The sequence below is a fragment of the Mobula birostris genome, chromosome 24, assembly GCF_030028105.1.
Source record: "Mobula birostris isolate sMobBir1 chromosome 24, sMobBir1.hap1, whole genome shotgun sequence".
NCBI lineage: Eukaryota > Metazoa > Chordata > Chondrichthyes > Myliobatiformes > Myliobatidae > Mobula > Mobula birostris.
In genome coordinates this window covers 24,074,791-24,090,056 of record NC_092393.1, presented here as the reverse complement: position 1 = coordinate 24,090,056, position 15,266 = coordinate 24,074,791, and the positions used below count along the sequence as shown (strand labels likewise).

Sequence of the window (15,266 nt, the reverse complement as noted above, 5' to 3'; positions counted from 1 at the left end):
ATTGTTATCCAAATGATTTGATATTTTAATATTTATTTTTCTCCTGTATTCTAAAATCATTTAGCATTAAAGTCATTATTTATTCCACCTTTTTAAGTGTTTGAACCAAAGTCTTAGATTCTCTTGAGTTCTATGATTTATAAGACCATAAGACATAAGCACAGAATCAAATATCTTAAATTTGCCTTAGCAGTCAGTGAAAATAATTTGCAATTTAATACACTGGATTGAATAAATTAAAATAATCCATACTGAGCAATGGCTTTCAATGCATCCCTTCTTGCTTCTGCAAAGTTGGTATCTTTCACTGTCATCCAGGTGACTCTTTGTAGTCCTTCTAATACCTGCAACAAACAAAACGAAAATAGGTTATGGGAAGCATCCAAAAACGAGAAAGAATTACTACAGGTCATAGTTTTTGAAGTCTAGAAATCTTATGCCACCTTACATTGCAGGCCAATGAACATCTTGGCTGATGACAATGCATCAAATTTGGTGACCAGATTGGGGTTGGATGGGTGTGAGTCACCGAAAGAATGATGCATGTGGAGGGGGTGAGCACAGAGGAGGACAGTGTGTCTGCCTGGGGGGTAAGTTATAAAGGTAATATAGATAGTAATATTTGGAATTTTTAAAGTTCACCATCAGTACCAATTGGAAGCTAGTCACATGTTCTATTATAATCACAGAGCAAGATCTTGATTCACTGGTAAGTAAGCCTAAGGTGAATGGAAACCATTCTCAGTCACATGGTTATTAACGCTCACAAACTGCTGAAGATCTGTGAAAGTGTAGTCCCAATCCCTGACTCCGACAATTACCAGTACCTTAGTTATGATAGATGGTGTACAACAGTGATTCTGTGTTTAAAGAAGCACATTAGCAATTCCCACTCAATATGAAGTTCAGCACCTGAAACATCAAGAGCTTCAAGGACAATCCCAGTAGTAACAGACCTAAAAAGTCTTCCACTGACATTGCTAGAGAACTCACATGCTCTGACACTGACATTGCTACAGAACTCACATGCTCTCACACTGACATTGTTAGATGATGCACATTGAGACATGATGCACAGGAGATTGCCACTTTAAAGAACAATAAAGTACATTTTCTGGAAAGGGAAAACCTAAAGAGAAAAACCATCTGCACAGAGTAAGCTTCACCAAACATGAGGGCTTCTCAGTAACTTATGTGCTGTAATCAGTGAATGCCTTATGATCCTGTGACTCATATGTCAGTTTAGGAGTGTTCAGGGCTGTCCTTGAACCTCTTGGTGTTTTAGGTCTTGAAGTTCATATTGTTGGAAATAACATATGACAGTCATATTCCTGCTTTGAAAATAATTGTGTTCACAGCCCAAGGGCTGACAAACTGACCCTTCCAGATGATTAAACCCGGATGAAAAGGTATGCAACCCTTTGCCAAAGTATAATCTCAGGAGCATGTAAGGATGTCTGACTGCAAAGGGTCTTTCTCTTACCAAATTTGCTTAGTGCAGAGCCTCATCATAATGAACATTTTGTTTCTATGTTCCTAGCACAATCACCACTAGATTATATTATCTGATTAAGAAACCACAGAAATGTCTGCATCACCTGTGTCATCACAAACAAAATGTCTGCTGCTCTGATCATGACCATACCTCCATAAATCCGACTCCAAAACATTTGCATTGCCACAAAACAATCAATTTCAAAGCTTGGAAGCACCCACAAAGTTAGTCTTTTGCATGCAGTGCCTCACTAACAACCTTACAACTCCATCTTAAAGGAACTGTATGTTTCCTGAGCTTACAGGCTAACCTGCTGCCCACCATAATTGGCATCCCTGAAGTGACTTTAATAATAACCACCAGGACCGGTTTGATGACAATAAACAAATCAAGGAGCTAATTGACCACAGCTTTACTGGCATCCGAAGGCAGGGATTAGACAAAAAAAAAAGCACATAAAGAACAGAGTTAACAACTATTAAGTATACCAATTTTTCAGCACTGTTAAGGAAATTTACAAGCCAGACACTAAAGACCCCTTGCAACTGAAAGCGAGGAGCGGAGGAACTCATTACTGAGAGGCAGTCAACGCCCAATGGGAGCGATATAGAGTTAACTTCCTTGGATTGAAGTTTTTATTGACAGCTCTATGGACTAAACATATAAGTAGACCATTCACAAGGGAGTGCCAATTTGATAGAAAACAAACCACTTAGCAACAATAAGGGAGCTTGCTGATAATATTTTTCTTGTGTTATCTCCCTTCATCCTTTGCATTTCTCAGCTGCCAAATTGATTCTTAAATACATTTTTTTCTTTGTAATTGAATAGCTAATAACTTTAATATCATTGCTGTTTTTTTTGTGACATGTAACACGCCAGATTTAAAAAGAAGCCAGGACCAGTCTCTACTTTCTACAGGATAGTTATTTGTGGACAGTAACACAGCAGATTTAAAAAGTGAGCAGGCCTGGTTGGAAATTTCTGCAGAGCTAGATTATCTGGGTTATTAGGCATCCTGGCGAAGGCCAATGAAAAGTAGTTAGATTTAAGCAGTTAGAGTGGGCCAGGATTAGAGTGGGGAGCTGAGGCTTTGGCTCAAGAGGCTTCAGCGAAAAGAGGTGGACTCTGAGGTAAGTTTCTGGTAAAATTCTTTCTTTCTTATTGCACAGTTAGAGCATTGGGAATGACAGTCAGGATAGCACAGTGTTCCTCTTGCAGAATGTGAGACAACAGGGAGCCCTCCAGTATCCAGATGACTATACCTGCAAGAAGTGCATCCAGCTGCAGCTTCTTGCAGACCATGTTAGGGAACTGGATGAACTCTGGATCCTATGGGAGATGGACAGGTTGATTGTTAGGAGATATAGGGAAGGTGCAGGACACAGGTGTAACTGGTTAACCATCAGGAGAGGGAAAACAGATAGGCAGCCAGTGCAGGCTACTCCTGTAACTGTTGCCCTCCATTACAATTATAACATTTTGGAGCAACAGACACAAAACATTGGAGGAACTCAACCTGAAACAGCCTTGACCCAAAACATCGTCTGTACTTTTATTTTTCCATAGATGCTGCCTGGCCTGCTGAGTGCATCCAGCATTTTGTGTATGTTGCTTGGATTTCCAGCATCTGCAGATTTTCTCTTGTTTGTGATTTGATAACATTTTGGATACTATTGGGGTGATCGACCTACTAGAGGAAAGCCACAGAAGTCTGGTCTCTGGCACTGAGTCTGGCTCTGTGACTCAGAAGGAAAGGAGGTAAGAAGAGGCGAGCAGTAGTAATATGGGATTCATTGTTAGAACAAACAGGAAGGCCTGTGAATAAGAACAAGATTCCTGGATGGTTTGTTGCCTCCCAGCTGCCAGGGTCAGGGGCAACAGGATTGGCAGGAAGGGCGATGATGTCCTGCAAACTGAGTTCAGGGAGTTATGTGCTATGTAAAAGGAGAGGATCTCCAGGGTGGTGATCACAGAACTGGTACCAGTGCCATGTGTTAGCAAGGCAAGAAATACAAAGATAATACAGGTTCAAACATTGTTAAGGAGATGCTACAGGAGCAAAGGCTTCAGAACTTTGGATCACTGGGCTCTCTTCTAGTGAAGGTGAGACCTGTACAAACAGAAGGGTTTGCACCTGAACTGGAAGGGTACTAATAGCCTTGCAGGAAGGATTGCTAGTGCTGCTCCAGCGAGATTAAATGGGAGTTGCAGGAGGATGGGAACCAAAATTCCAGTGCAGCCAGTGGAATATTTGTGGAGAAAGTAAATTTTAAGTCTCTGTACCAAGGCAGGAATCAAAAAGTTGAGCATGGTGTGACTAATGTTCTGAGTTGTGTCTCTTTCAATGCAAGGAGGATTGTAGGTAACGAAGACAAGTTAAGAGCATAGCATGTGGAATAATGATATTGTAGCCATTAGTAAGACTTGTTTGCAGGAGGGGCAGGACTGGCAGCTCAATGTCCCAGGGTTCCATTGTTTTAGACATTATTGAGGGGTAGGTGTTAAAGGAAGAGGGGTGACATTAAACATGGTGGTGAAATATGTCACAGCAGTTCTCAAACAAGACAGACCAGAAGGTTCATCTGCTACTGAGGCTATATGGATGGAACTGAGGAATAAGAAAAGGATGTTAATGGGACCTCCCAACAGTCAGCAGGAATTTGAGAAGCAAATTTGTAGCTAGATAGTGGACAGTTGCAAGAAAAATAAGGTTGTGATGTTAAGTGATTTTAACTTTCCACATTATTGACTGGACTCCTATATCGGAAAAAGACTAGATAGGATAAAATTTGTCAAATATGTTCAGGAAAGTTTCCTTAATATATAGAGGTCTTAACCAGAGAGAGCACAATACTGGATCTCCTATTACGGAAGAACAGGTGACAGAAATGTGTGTAGGGTAACATTTTGGATCTAGTGATCATAATTCACTAAGTTTCAAGATAATTATGGAGAAGGATAGGGCTGGTCCTTGGTTTGAAGAAGTGCAAATTTTCGTAGCATCAGAAAGGATCTGCAGATGTGATTTGGGACAGACTGTTTTCTGGCAAAGAGATGCTTGGTAAGTGAGAAGCCATCAAAAGTGAAATATTGAGAGCACAGAGTTTGTATATTCTTATTAGAATAAAAGGCAACACCAACAATCTTCGGGAACCTTGGTTTTCAAGGGATATTGAGGGCTTGATTAAGAAGAAGAAGGTGGATAGCTGTATAAACAATAAGGAACAAATGAGGTGCTTGAAGAAACACAAGGAAGACTAAAAGAAATCAGGAGTGCTGAAAGGCATGAGGTTACTCTGGCAGACAAGATGAAAGAGAATCTCAATGGCTTTTACAAATACATTAAGAGCAAAAGGATAGCTGAGGATAACATTGGTCCACTTGAAGGTCACCGTGGTCGTCTATACATAGAGGGAAATCATACATGTGCCTAAGAGAATGTGGCAACCTGCCTCAATGACAATCATCCAGAGCACTTACATCCACTGTGATCAAGTGCTTTTAGAGTTAGGTCATGAAGCAGTGACTGAGGAGTGACTTGGATCCACTTCAATTCGCCTGCCGTCACAACAGGTGAACAACAGATGCCATTTCATTACTGGAAAATGTTGGTGCCTAGTAACCTCTTCCAACCACTAGGAAATGTGTTTAAACCCGGTTTCATATGCTAAGCTAAAGTCCAAAGAGTAAAGTGCCGATGCTTAGAAACTAAATTACTTCTACACTGGCTACAAATTCCATCATGCCTGTTAACAGCAACATAATCTAAATGTAAGATTCAATAGTGATCTTCAAGTAAATTTCTATTTTAAATGGCAAATCTGCATAAGTTCTGAACACCTGCCTGTCCATTCCAGTGGTAATTGACACCAAGGTTTAAAAGGTATTCACTCAGCATCAATGCCATTGTAGGTGGTAAGTGATACCACAGTTCTTGAAATGGATTACACCAAGACAGTACAGGGGGTAAATTATGCCTGTTCCACTCATGTCAATTTCAGCTCCTTTATGGATTAAGGTAGAGTTCTTAAGGCATCCATCATATCAGATGTGCCAGCCCACCTCAGAGTGGATGTGAATTGGAAGTGGTAAGAGCTGGCTGCTGAGATATTCTGCTTCAGTTATCCAGCCTGTAGCTGAAAGCAAAAGGAGAAAGATTTGTCAACTCAGAGCAGGCGGATGAGGATGAGGATCTTTCCCATGGCACATACTGGTGTCCCTCAAGCTGCAAATTAGATACTAACGAAACTACAATGAACAAAAGTATTGTCTCAACTTTTTTTTCTCTATTCGGATCAATGTTCTTCTAAACATGGGTGAGCTGTCCGTTCTGCCTTACAGCTTCTTGCACTCATCTTCAACACATAATCATGTTATTCTTTAACTCTTTCTTTATCATTGCATATCTCAAGATGCAGCCCCATTATCACTCCCTCTCTTACATGCACACCCACCCCAAATGAGCAGAAACATCAGTCCACATGTGTAAGGAAGGGATAGATTGTACATCCATAGTGGAGTGAGGGTACAATAGTGATATATATGAGGAGGTTGCATATCAGATCCCTGACAGTTTCTGGCCTATATAACAGAAATATCAAGCAGAATGGGGAAGTCCAAATCCAACTTCCTGCGGAAATTCATACAGAGCCATGACTACATAATTTCTATTCTAGAAGTGGTAAAAATGGAACCCTTGAGGGGTAGCAGTAAAAGGGACAAGTTTCTTCTTGTATCAAGACACAAACAACAGTCATCTAAAGTCCTCATGCATTTGCAGATTCTCAGGGCACTTTAATCAGAGCTCTGCTTGATGTCAACTAGAAACATTGTGTTTCCTTCAGAACAGAGATATATTATTGATGACACACAGGAGCAGAATGTTGAATAACAAAAACAGGAATCAGACTGCTGTCATGCAGTAGCTGATCATCTGTTCTGGTACAAATATGAATGCTTTGGCAAAAACCATCTAAGCTGAGTCACTTTAGATGCTGATCACATAGTTCAATAGTCACTGCTGTTCACTCTCAGGATCTCAGGATGTCTTGCCAGTCTTTTATTCAAATTATTTGGAGGAGTCACTCCTTTCTCTGACTGATTTGAATAAAAGATAGGCAAGAGCAATGCTGCCCTTAACGCTGACCTGTTTCTGTCATAAGCCACACGGATAGAGAAATTAAAACATCCAAAAGGTTAGCTAAGCAGACAAAATTCTTATAGATAATCCAAGCACTAGGATTTCTAACAAACTCTGTTTGTTCCTTGTGGGTTGAACAAAAGCATTAAGATTTCCATCCTAATTAAAGGTCAATATCTCATTACTTGTTTAAAAGAGATCAGTTTAACAGATTCCTCACTTGGGAGGCAAAATACCTAACTGGAAACATTTCTTTTTCCCCATCTTCATACCTCAGTTGTGTGTATTTGTTAATTACAATTATTATCCTGAATATGAGAAGTCTACTGTAAACAGTGCTGAATGAAATCAATGGCTGCCGCCCTCGTTCTCTGCATGTTCTTGCAGGAGTTTCACCAACTACTTAGCGCAGCACCGAATTTTTACGTAGATCCTTAATGAAAGCAGTTGATTGAACTACAAACCCCATTTCCAGAAAAGTTGGGATATTTTCCAAAATGTAATAAAAACAAAAATCTGTGATATGTTAATTCACGTGAACCTTTATTTAACTGACAAAAGTACAGAGAAAAGATTTTCAATAGTTTTACTGACCAACTTAATTGTATTTTGTAAATATACACAAATTTAGAATTTGATGGCTGCAACACACTCAACAAAAGTTGGGACAGAGTTAAAATAAGATTGAAAAGTGCACAGAATATTCAAGTAATACCGGTTTGGAAGACTCCACATTAAGCAGGCTAATTGGTAGCAGGTGAGGTATCATGACTGGGTGTAAAAGTAGCGTCCATCAAAGGTTCAGTCTTTGCAAGCAAGGATGGATCGTGGCTCACTCCTTTGTGCCAAAATTCGTGAGAGAATTGTTAGTCAGTTCAAAAGGAACATTTCTCAACACAAGGTTGCAGAGAATTTAGGTCTTTCAACATCTACAGTACATATTATTGTGAAAAGATTCAGAGAATTCAGAGACACCTCAGTGCGTAAAGGGCAAGGTCGGAAACCACTGTTGAATGCACGTGATCTTCAAGCCCTCAGGCGGCACTGCCTAAGAAACTGTCATGCTACTGTGACAATCACAGCCACCTAGGCTCGGGAGTACTTCGGAAAACTATTGTCACTCAACACAGTCTGTTGCTGCATCCAGAAATGTAACTTGAAACTGTATTACGCAAGGAGGAAGCCATACATCAACACTATGCAGAAACGCCGGCGTGTTCTCTGGGCCCGAGCTCATCTCAGATGGACCGAAAGACTGTGGAACCGGGTGCTGTGGTCAGATGAGTCCACATTTCAGCTAGTTTTTGGAAAAAACGGGTGTCGAGTTCTCCATGCCAAAGATGAAAATGACCATCAAGATTGTTATCAGCGGAAGGTGCAAAAGCCAGCATCCGTGATGGTATGGGCGTGCATCAGTGCCTACGGCATGGGTAAGTTGCATGTATGTGAAGGTACCATTGACTCTGAGGCATATATTAGGATTTTAGAGAGACATATGTTGCCATCAAGGCGACGTCTCTTCCCAGGACGTCCATGCTTATTTCAGCAGGACAATGCCAGATCACATTCTGCACGGGCTACAACAGCGTGGCTTTGTAGACACAGAGTGCGTGTGCTTGACTGCCCTGCTGCCAGTCCAGATCTATCTTCTATTGAAAATGTATGGTGCATCAAGAAGAGGAGAATCAGACAACGGAGACCACGGACTGTTGAGCAGCTGAAGTCTTATATCAAGCAAGAATGGACAAAATTTCCAATTGCAAGTCTACTACAATTAGTATCCTCAGTTCCAAAATGATTAAAAAGTGTTATTAAAAGGAAAGGTGATGTAACACAATGGTAAACATGCCTCTGTCCCAACTTTTGTTGAGTGTGTTGCAGCCATCAAATTCTAAATTTGTGTATGTTTACAAAATGCAATTAAGTTGGTCAGTAAAACTATTGAAAATCTTTTCTTTGTACTTTTGTCAGTTAAATAAAGGCTCACGTGAATTAACATATAACAGATTTTTGATTTATTGCATTTTGGAAAATATACCAACTTTTCTGGAAATGGGGTTTGTAAATGATTTCCCTTTGTATCGTCTAACAGCTTCATGAGCAGAGCTGTTTATGAAACTATAGCTACTGACGAGGGTTCCAGCTTTTGGAAATTAGCTTAGATGTTGTATAATGCAGTGGAGTGAGAGTCACACAGTTGGCATATCAGAAGGAATTTTGACGAATGAATGCCAAAGGTGTTGTGACTGTGGGTGTTCCACACTAATTTTCTAGCTGCATGGACACAGAGCCTATGGAGTCCACTAAAAAAAATTCTGTACAATATAATTGGTCCTGACAGTATGACCAGTGGGTACTTACACTCGACGGGTCAAATGGCCTAACTCTGCTCCTATGGTCCCCACCATTTGCTAATATCTTCCTTTAACATGACTTTCAATATCTGTTCTCCCAACTCCACTTCCATCTCTACCTACCCCTGCTGAAGTACCACAGGAGAGGGCTGAGCCAACCTGGTGGTAAACTTGTGCAGCAGATGACAGAAACAGCAATATACGAAACCCTTACTGGAAAGAAATGCAACAAAATTCCCTGAATACAAGGCATTGATGACAGGACATTTTTTCATGTTTGCTCATGCACAGGAACTTCGTTTAATCATTCATAAAGGGCTCCAGGTTCTGAAGGGAAACTCAAAAGAGCACAAGTGTTCTCACCAATGTAGAGGACATTGCATTGGAGTCGTCTACCATATCTAGTGAAGAAAAACATATTTAATGGAACCCTACCACCAGTTCATCTCTACCTCCCCACCCCTTCCACTTCCCGCAGGGGTTGCTCCCTCCATGATTCCTTTGTCCACTTGTCCCTTCTCACTAATCTCTGCAAGTGGAGAAAGAGCCACTCCTGCCCATTCACCTCCTCCCTCACCTCCTTTCAGGGCTCCAAACAGTCCTTCCAGGTGAGGCAAAACTTCACTTGTGAATCTGTGTGGGTTGTCTACTGTATCCAGTGGTCTCAATGCCGCCTCCTGCGCAATGGTGAGAAGCGACATAGATTGGGGACCGCTTTCTCGAGCACTTCAGCTCCATTTGCAAAAAGTAGGATTGGAACTATTTTAATTCCAATCCACATTCCCATTCAGACATGTCCGCTTCTACTGTCATGATGAGGTCACGCTCAGGCTGGAGGAGAATCACCACATATTCTATTTAGGTAGCCTCCAAACTGATGGCATGAACATCGATTTCTCCAGCTTCCAGTAATTTGCCTCCTCCCTGAACCATGTACATTTCATGCAATGGCTTGTTAATTGAGATTTGCAGAATAAAAACAATTTCCAACTGCATTTTCTAGACAATATATTTTATAATAAGCAAAAGCTACACAAGCTTTCACACTTATTCAAATTCTAAAACAGCAGAATATAAATCACCAGATCATCAATCTGTTTGGACAAATTACCTTTCGGTTCTAAATCGTCTAACAAAGTGCTCTAACTGTATGGAGAAATGTTACTGTGTGCAGAGCTGCACTATTATTCTGCGCATGCACATTGCTCTCTAACAGCTAGACTCTGGAAAATATGAACCACTTTCCATAACTTGAGAGCCACCCTTTAGAGAAGGCAGATACTTATGCAAATTTCACCATTGCCTTCAATGCACGAGCGTAACGTTTGGTTGACTCACTGAAGAGCAAGACCTCAGAAGTGGTTCAAAACCTATAAACTACCAGATAGTGGTGATCCTTACTTTCCTATTTCTTTTGATAGCTAGGGTGATTACAGAAAGTACCGCAAGGCACCGTAAAAATATCAGCAAAGCTGTCTCTGCAACATCCTCCAAATTTACTGAAAAGCTAAGTGAATCAACATTTAATTACATTCAGCCAGCCGTGTAACAGTATCTGGAGCTTTTTCAAGAGGAATAGCGTTTTCAAACACTCAGAATGAGAATCAGGTTTATCACCACCGGCATGTGTCGTGAAGTTTGTTAACTTCCTTAAATAAATTGCAACATTTTCAATAGCTCTTGCGAATCTCTAGATGATAACCAGCTGTTTTGAAACTCACCTGGTGAAGTTTACCATTTAGCATAAATTTTGGAAGTGCACCCAATGCCAAAGAAAATCCACAACGAGTCATTTCTTCAGTGTGCTGTAGCTCAGCAACATATTTGTCCACTAGTTTATCTAAAGACAATGAAAAAAATGAGGAAAATAAATAATCAAATTAGAAACATTATGCCATAATTAAAGAGTCTGAGTGACCTTACTGATAACAGAGTTACTGGTCACATGCTAATCAAAGTAAGCATTTTGTCCCTTATGAGAAATGGCAGAATATGAATTGTGTCAATTTGAAACACAAGGGAAATTAGATTAATAAGTTTTAACAGCAATTTCCCAGAATTTATTTGTCACAGGAATAAACTGTACATGATTAGTTGCTAATAATCCCAATAATTCTAAAATGGGTAACTTTTGTATCTATATAACCCAAAACCACATACACCTAGAGACAAAGTAATAAAAATATTGCCTGTGCCTATTCTTAATATGTGTGTATGTATATACATATATATCTCATGCCTAAAGAACATAGATTTTTTATGTCTGTATTCTTTTTTAATGGAAGTCAGGCCCATAAGAAAACCCTATTTTACTTTATTTTACTGTTCACCCTATTCATTTCCCATTGCATTTCACCATAGCATACTTTTCTGTCTTATTTTAGCAACAGAAATTAGATCAAAAGATCACAATCCTGTTGATTCACAGTTAGCCAAAGAGCAAAACATGCAGAAAATCAAGCACCACTAAAAGTTGAAGGACTACATTGGGAATGGTTCTTATTTTTACTGTTTCTCCCACATTGAGTCACAAGTCCTATCATTGTGCAGACAAATATTCCAGCATTTGCAAACTAGATGCCTAATCGTGCTGCTCCTGACTATAAAGAAACTTATTATCCTAAACTACATGATTAATCTGGATTAATTGCCCTTCCTCCTCCTCCTCTATTCCCCTCTCCCAACTTCCACTTCCATCCATAATCCCCCACTTTCATTTCCCCCTCATATCCAAGGCTGCTATTCTATCCACAGTGAACCACTCTGCATAATACATCCTACAAATGAGACTAGAGCTATGAATGTAGACAACAGCTGCCATCTGTGAAAGCACATGTTAGCTTTTTATACTTTAAATAAGGACAAAATTAGTCTTGAAAGGCATTTCTTTAAATAAAAATGCCTGTAACTTAGCTTTATAACTTGAACTGATTTGGCATTAGGTCAAATGGACCCAAGCTAAAATATGGGTGAAAAGAAGCTTATATGGTAACATTACTTGTTTCCTTACTCTTATGTTATACTCCTAAATTCAATAAATATGTACTTGACATTTTAAAAATGAACATTGCTTATAATTGCAATGTAGCCTATGGACTACGAAAGCCATATAAATGAAAACAACAGCTCCAAGATTTTTTTTTTTTGGAGCAGCTCACTACCCCCACAAACTGACCACCTATCTACTTAAACCCTCTCTTATTTTGAATGTTTGTTCCAGCTGTCAAACACCAAAAAATATTTGCTCACATTTTCTAGCCTCTAGCTCACTTTTGATTTCTGCTTTTTGACTAGACACAGAGAAATCCAAGATTTGTTGAACTGACTAATTTAGCAGAGAAATTTTTGAAAAAAGTAGCAGAAATATATGGAAACTGTTAATTCCTAATCTGAAGATGGTTCTGTTTAAATGCATGAACCCTACAGAAGATAAAACAAAATATGAGTAAAATCCATTTATGAATTGAAGAGGGCAAAACAAGTAAATTACTTACTTTGTATTTCAGGATCTGCAGTTCCCTCTGATGTTTGATAATATTCATTGCACAAAGCAGTCAGTGCTGAGATTACGGCTTCCTGAAACTTAACACACTAGGATTACTTTTATTTTTATGACAAATATACTGAAGCAATTTAATCTGTACAAGGAAAGAGCACCTAAATTTTATCAGTTAACAACAGTTATCAATAATGTTTATCAATACAATCCATAAAACATTGAGTTACCTTGGCTTTCTGTTTTGAGGTACTTGTAAAGTGGTGAAAGCTCTTCAGACTGTCATCAATAAGCCACTGCCATTCATCTAACCAAAGGGAAAGTTGCTTTTGTAAATTGTAAACAAAGTACTCTACGCGTGCCACCCTAATAAAACCATGTTATTCACCTTAAAAAGTTCAAGAATCACAAATATTATTAAATTCTACAGCAAAATCAAAAAAAAAGAAACGAAATGCGAATCAGCCATTTAATTTGTAGTTCTGCTTCAATTTTCGCTTTGCCTGCTGTATTTGTTTTAAAATAACGAATCAAAAGTAGTTTTATATTAGTACTAGTACATAGTCATTCAAGTTTACTTATCAATTATGTTTTCCTCCTTTTGCTAATTCTAACCAAGTAAGGATAAACATGACCATTTATTTCTCCACTATTTACAAGTTACATTACAAATTAAAGTATAGCATTACTTAAACAATGCAGTTGATTCCCCACCCACCTCCTCGCACAATATAATATCATTTGGATCTTAGATATTCAATCACAGAATTCACAAATCACTACCCAAATCTTTGAGATAAAATATGCTCATAGAATGTGCGAGAAAAGTATTAAATTAACCAACAGAATTTTTGATTCAACTTGCATTTCTTGACACGTGAAGATGACATCACATTACAGAAACTCATGATTTGGCTTATTTTCTATTGATAACATCCTCCTACAGCTTGTTGGTCACCTGCGTTGGATTTTTGTTTCATACAAATCAAACATCTCTAGACTATTGCTCTCTTTCTCCTCTTCCATATAAATTAATTCTAACAATGGGTTACAAAGATAACGTCACAAATTTTCATCAGATAAAGACAGTACGGTTCACAAAAATCAACTCCTTGAAATCTTCCTATTTCTCCAAAATTTGTTCTTCCAATTAAACATTATTGCTAAGTTTGCACCAACAAGATATTAAACTTAGACGTCAAAATCTACATCAAGATTATACTGCATTATTCTTAGTTTCTACAGCATGTTCCAAATCTTCATTTTTTTGAACTCTGAAAATGGCAGATTTTGTATTTAAAATTAAACTTCTCCCATTATATTCACTACTTAACTTATCTATAATGGTATCTGGTAATAGAATACACATCAAGTTTTAAATCGTAACCAGCTTACCAATTATGGGATCATTCTTCAAAGGCATTTTTGACAGTGACATTTTTTCAATCAAACAACAAACTGTAAAAAAGAACAAAAGATAATTCTGCTACTTAAAGTTTTAATAACTGACTATATACTTAAATCTACTGATCAAAATTCATTAATAAATGACATCTTTACAATATTTTCACTTTTCCAAACATATAATATTCTGCTTTTACTTAAAAAAAGGAGTCTTGATTATTCTCAGCTATCAGCCTAGGATATATGATAATTTATCCAATTGCATTTTCAAAATTATGATTGCATCTGCTACTCCAAAGCTTTCAAGCAATGCCTACTGGGTCACTACTCATTTTGAATCTGGTTTGTTGGCTAATTATCTGAGAAGCTGTTTCTCTTATTCTGACACTGGAAACTGCTTCTCCTTTCTATCTGCAAACAATCACGGTTTAATAACCACCTTAGCCTTATATGCACATCTCAGGCTTCTCGAATCTTTCAACATAATTTAAGCCCTTCACCCTTACATGAGGTGAGCAAATCTCTTCTGCACTCTCAAAAGGTTCTTAATACGCAGAACTGAGCACAATACTCTAGATATAAACCAATTAATAGTTTACACAAGTTCAGATTTCATATTTCATTCTTCTGTTACAAATCCCAAAATCTAACATTTATTTTAACCATCCTCTTAACTTGTCATATGCAGTCAAAGATTTGCATGAGTACACTAGGTCTCTGTTTCTGTATCCCTTGAAAACTATAGGATTAAGTTTTCGCACACCAGCAACAATATATTTAAGTAGCTTGTAAAAATTAAGGCTCATCTGCAAACAATAGACTGAAAAGTAGATGCAGGTATTTTCAAATGAACAAATTTAAATTAACAAAATAGTTCAATTCCCTCAGTAAAGTCAATTTCCAAAAATATTTATCAATTTTAACACAGTTTAAGCATATACAAGAAATACGTAATTGTATTCTCTTTGCATTTTAACATTGTTGGCTTAATATGCTAAAAAGCCTGTTAGTAAACAAAAAATAAATTCTTCACGTATAGTTACTTTGTCTACAACTACCAAATACAACAAATACAAAAACTATCAATGGTCTATTTCCTAATCATCAAAGCAAGGGAAATGTCATTAACAATTCTATTGATTGGCAACTGCTCACAAATGTTTAACTTATGTTCCTTTAGGGCCAGTAGATTCTGAGCCACCGCTTATTGACTCAAAAATGCGCACAACAGAACTGAATTTTAAAGGTGAAGCGTATGTGACCACCACCCCACCCCTAGTGACCATGTTCCCACCCCCAACATGAGGAAGTCAAGCATCAAGGTATACCATGTCCTCAGCAGCAAAAGAATCTGAGGATTGATGACAAGTTATT

General features: G+C 38.3%; 1 protein-coding gene across 1 annotated transcript in view; it reads right to left on the bottom strand.

The window, feature by feature from the left end:
- The window catches only part of tbcd (tubulin folding cofactor D), a 268,544-nt gene that overhangs the window by 61,451 nt on the left and 191,827 nt on the right, over nucleotides 1–15,266 (bottom strand). Inside the window, exons 24-28 of the mRNA XM_072241956.1 lie at nucleotides 13,884–13,946; nucleotides 12,719–12,795; nucleotides 12,487–12,574; nucleotides 10,714–10,832; nucleotides 253–344 (exon numbers count right to left, since the gene is read on the bottom strand). Of these exons, the coding sequence (XP_072098057.1) occupies nucleotides 253–344; nucleotides 10,714–10,832; nucleotides 12,487–12,574; nucleotides 12,719–12,795; nucleotides 13,884–13,946 (439 nt within the window). The remainder of the gene's footprint in view (nucleotides 1–252; nucleotides 345–10,713; nucleotides 10,833–12,486; nucleotides 12,575–12,718; nucleotides 12,796–13,883; nucleotides 13,947–15,266) is intronic.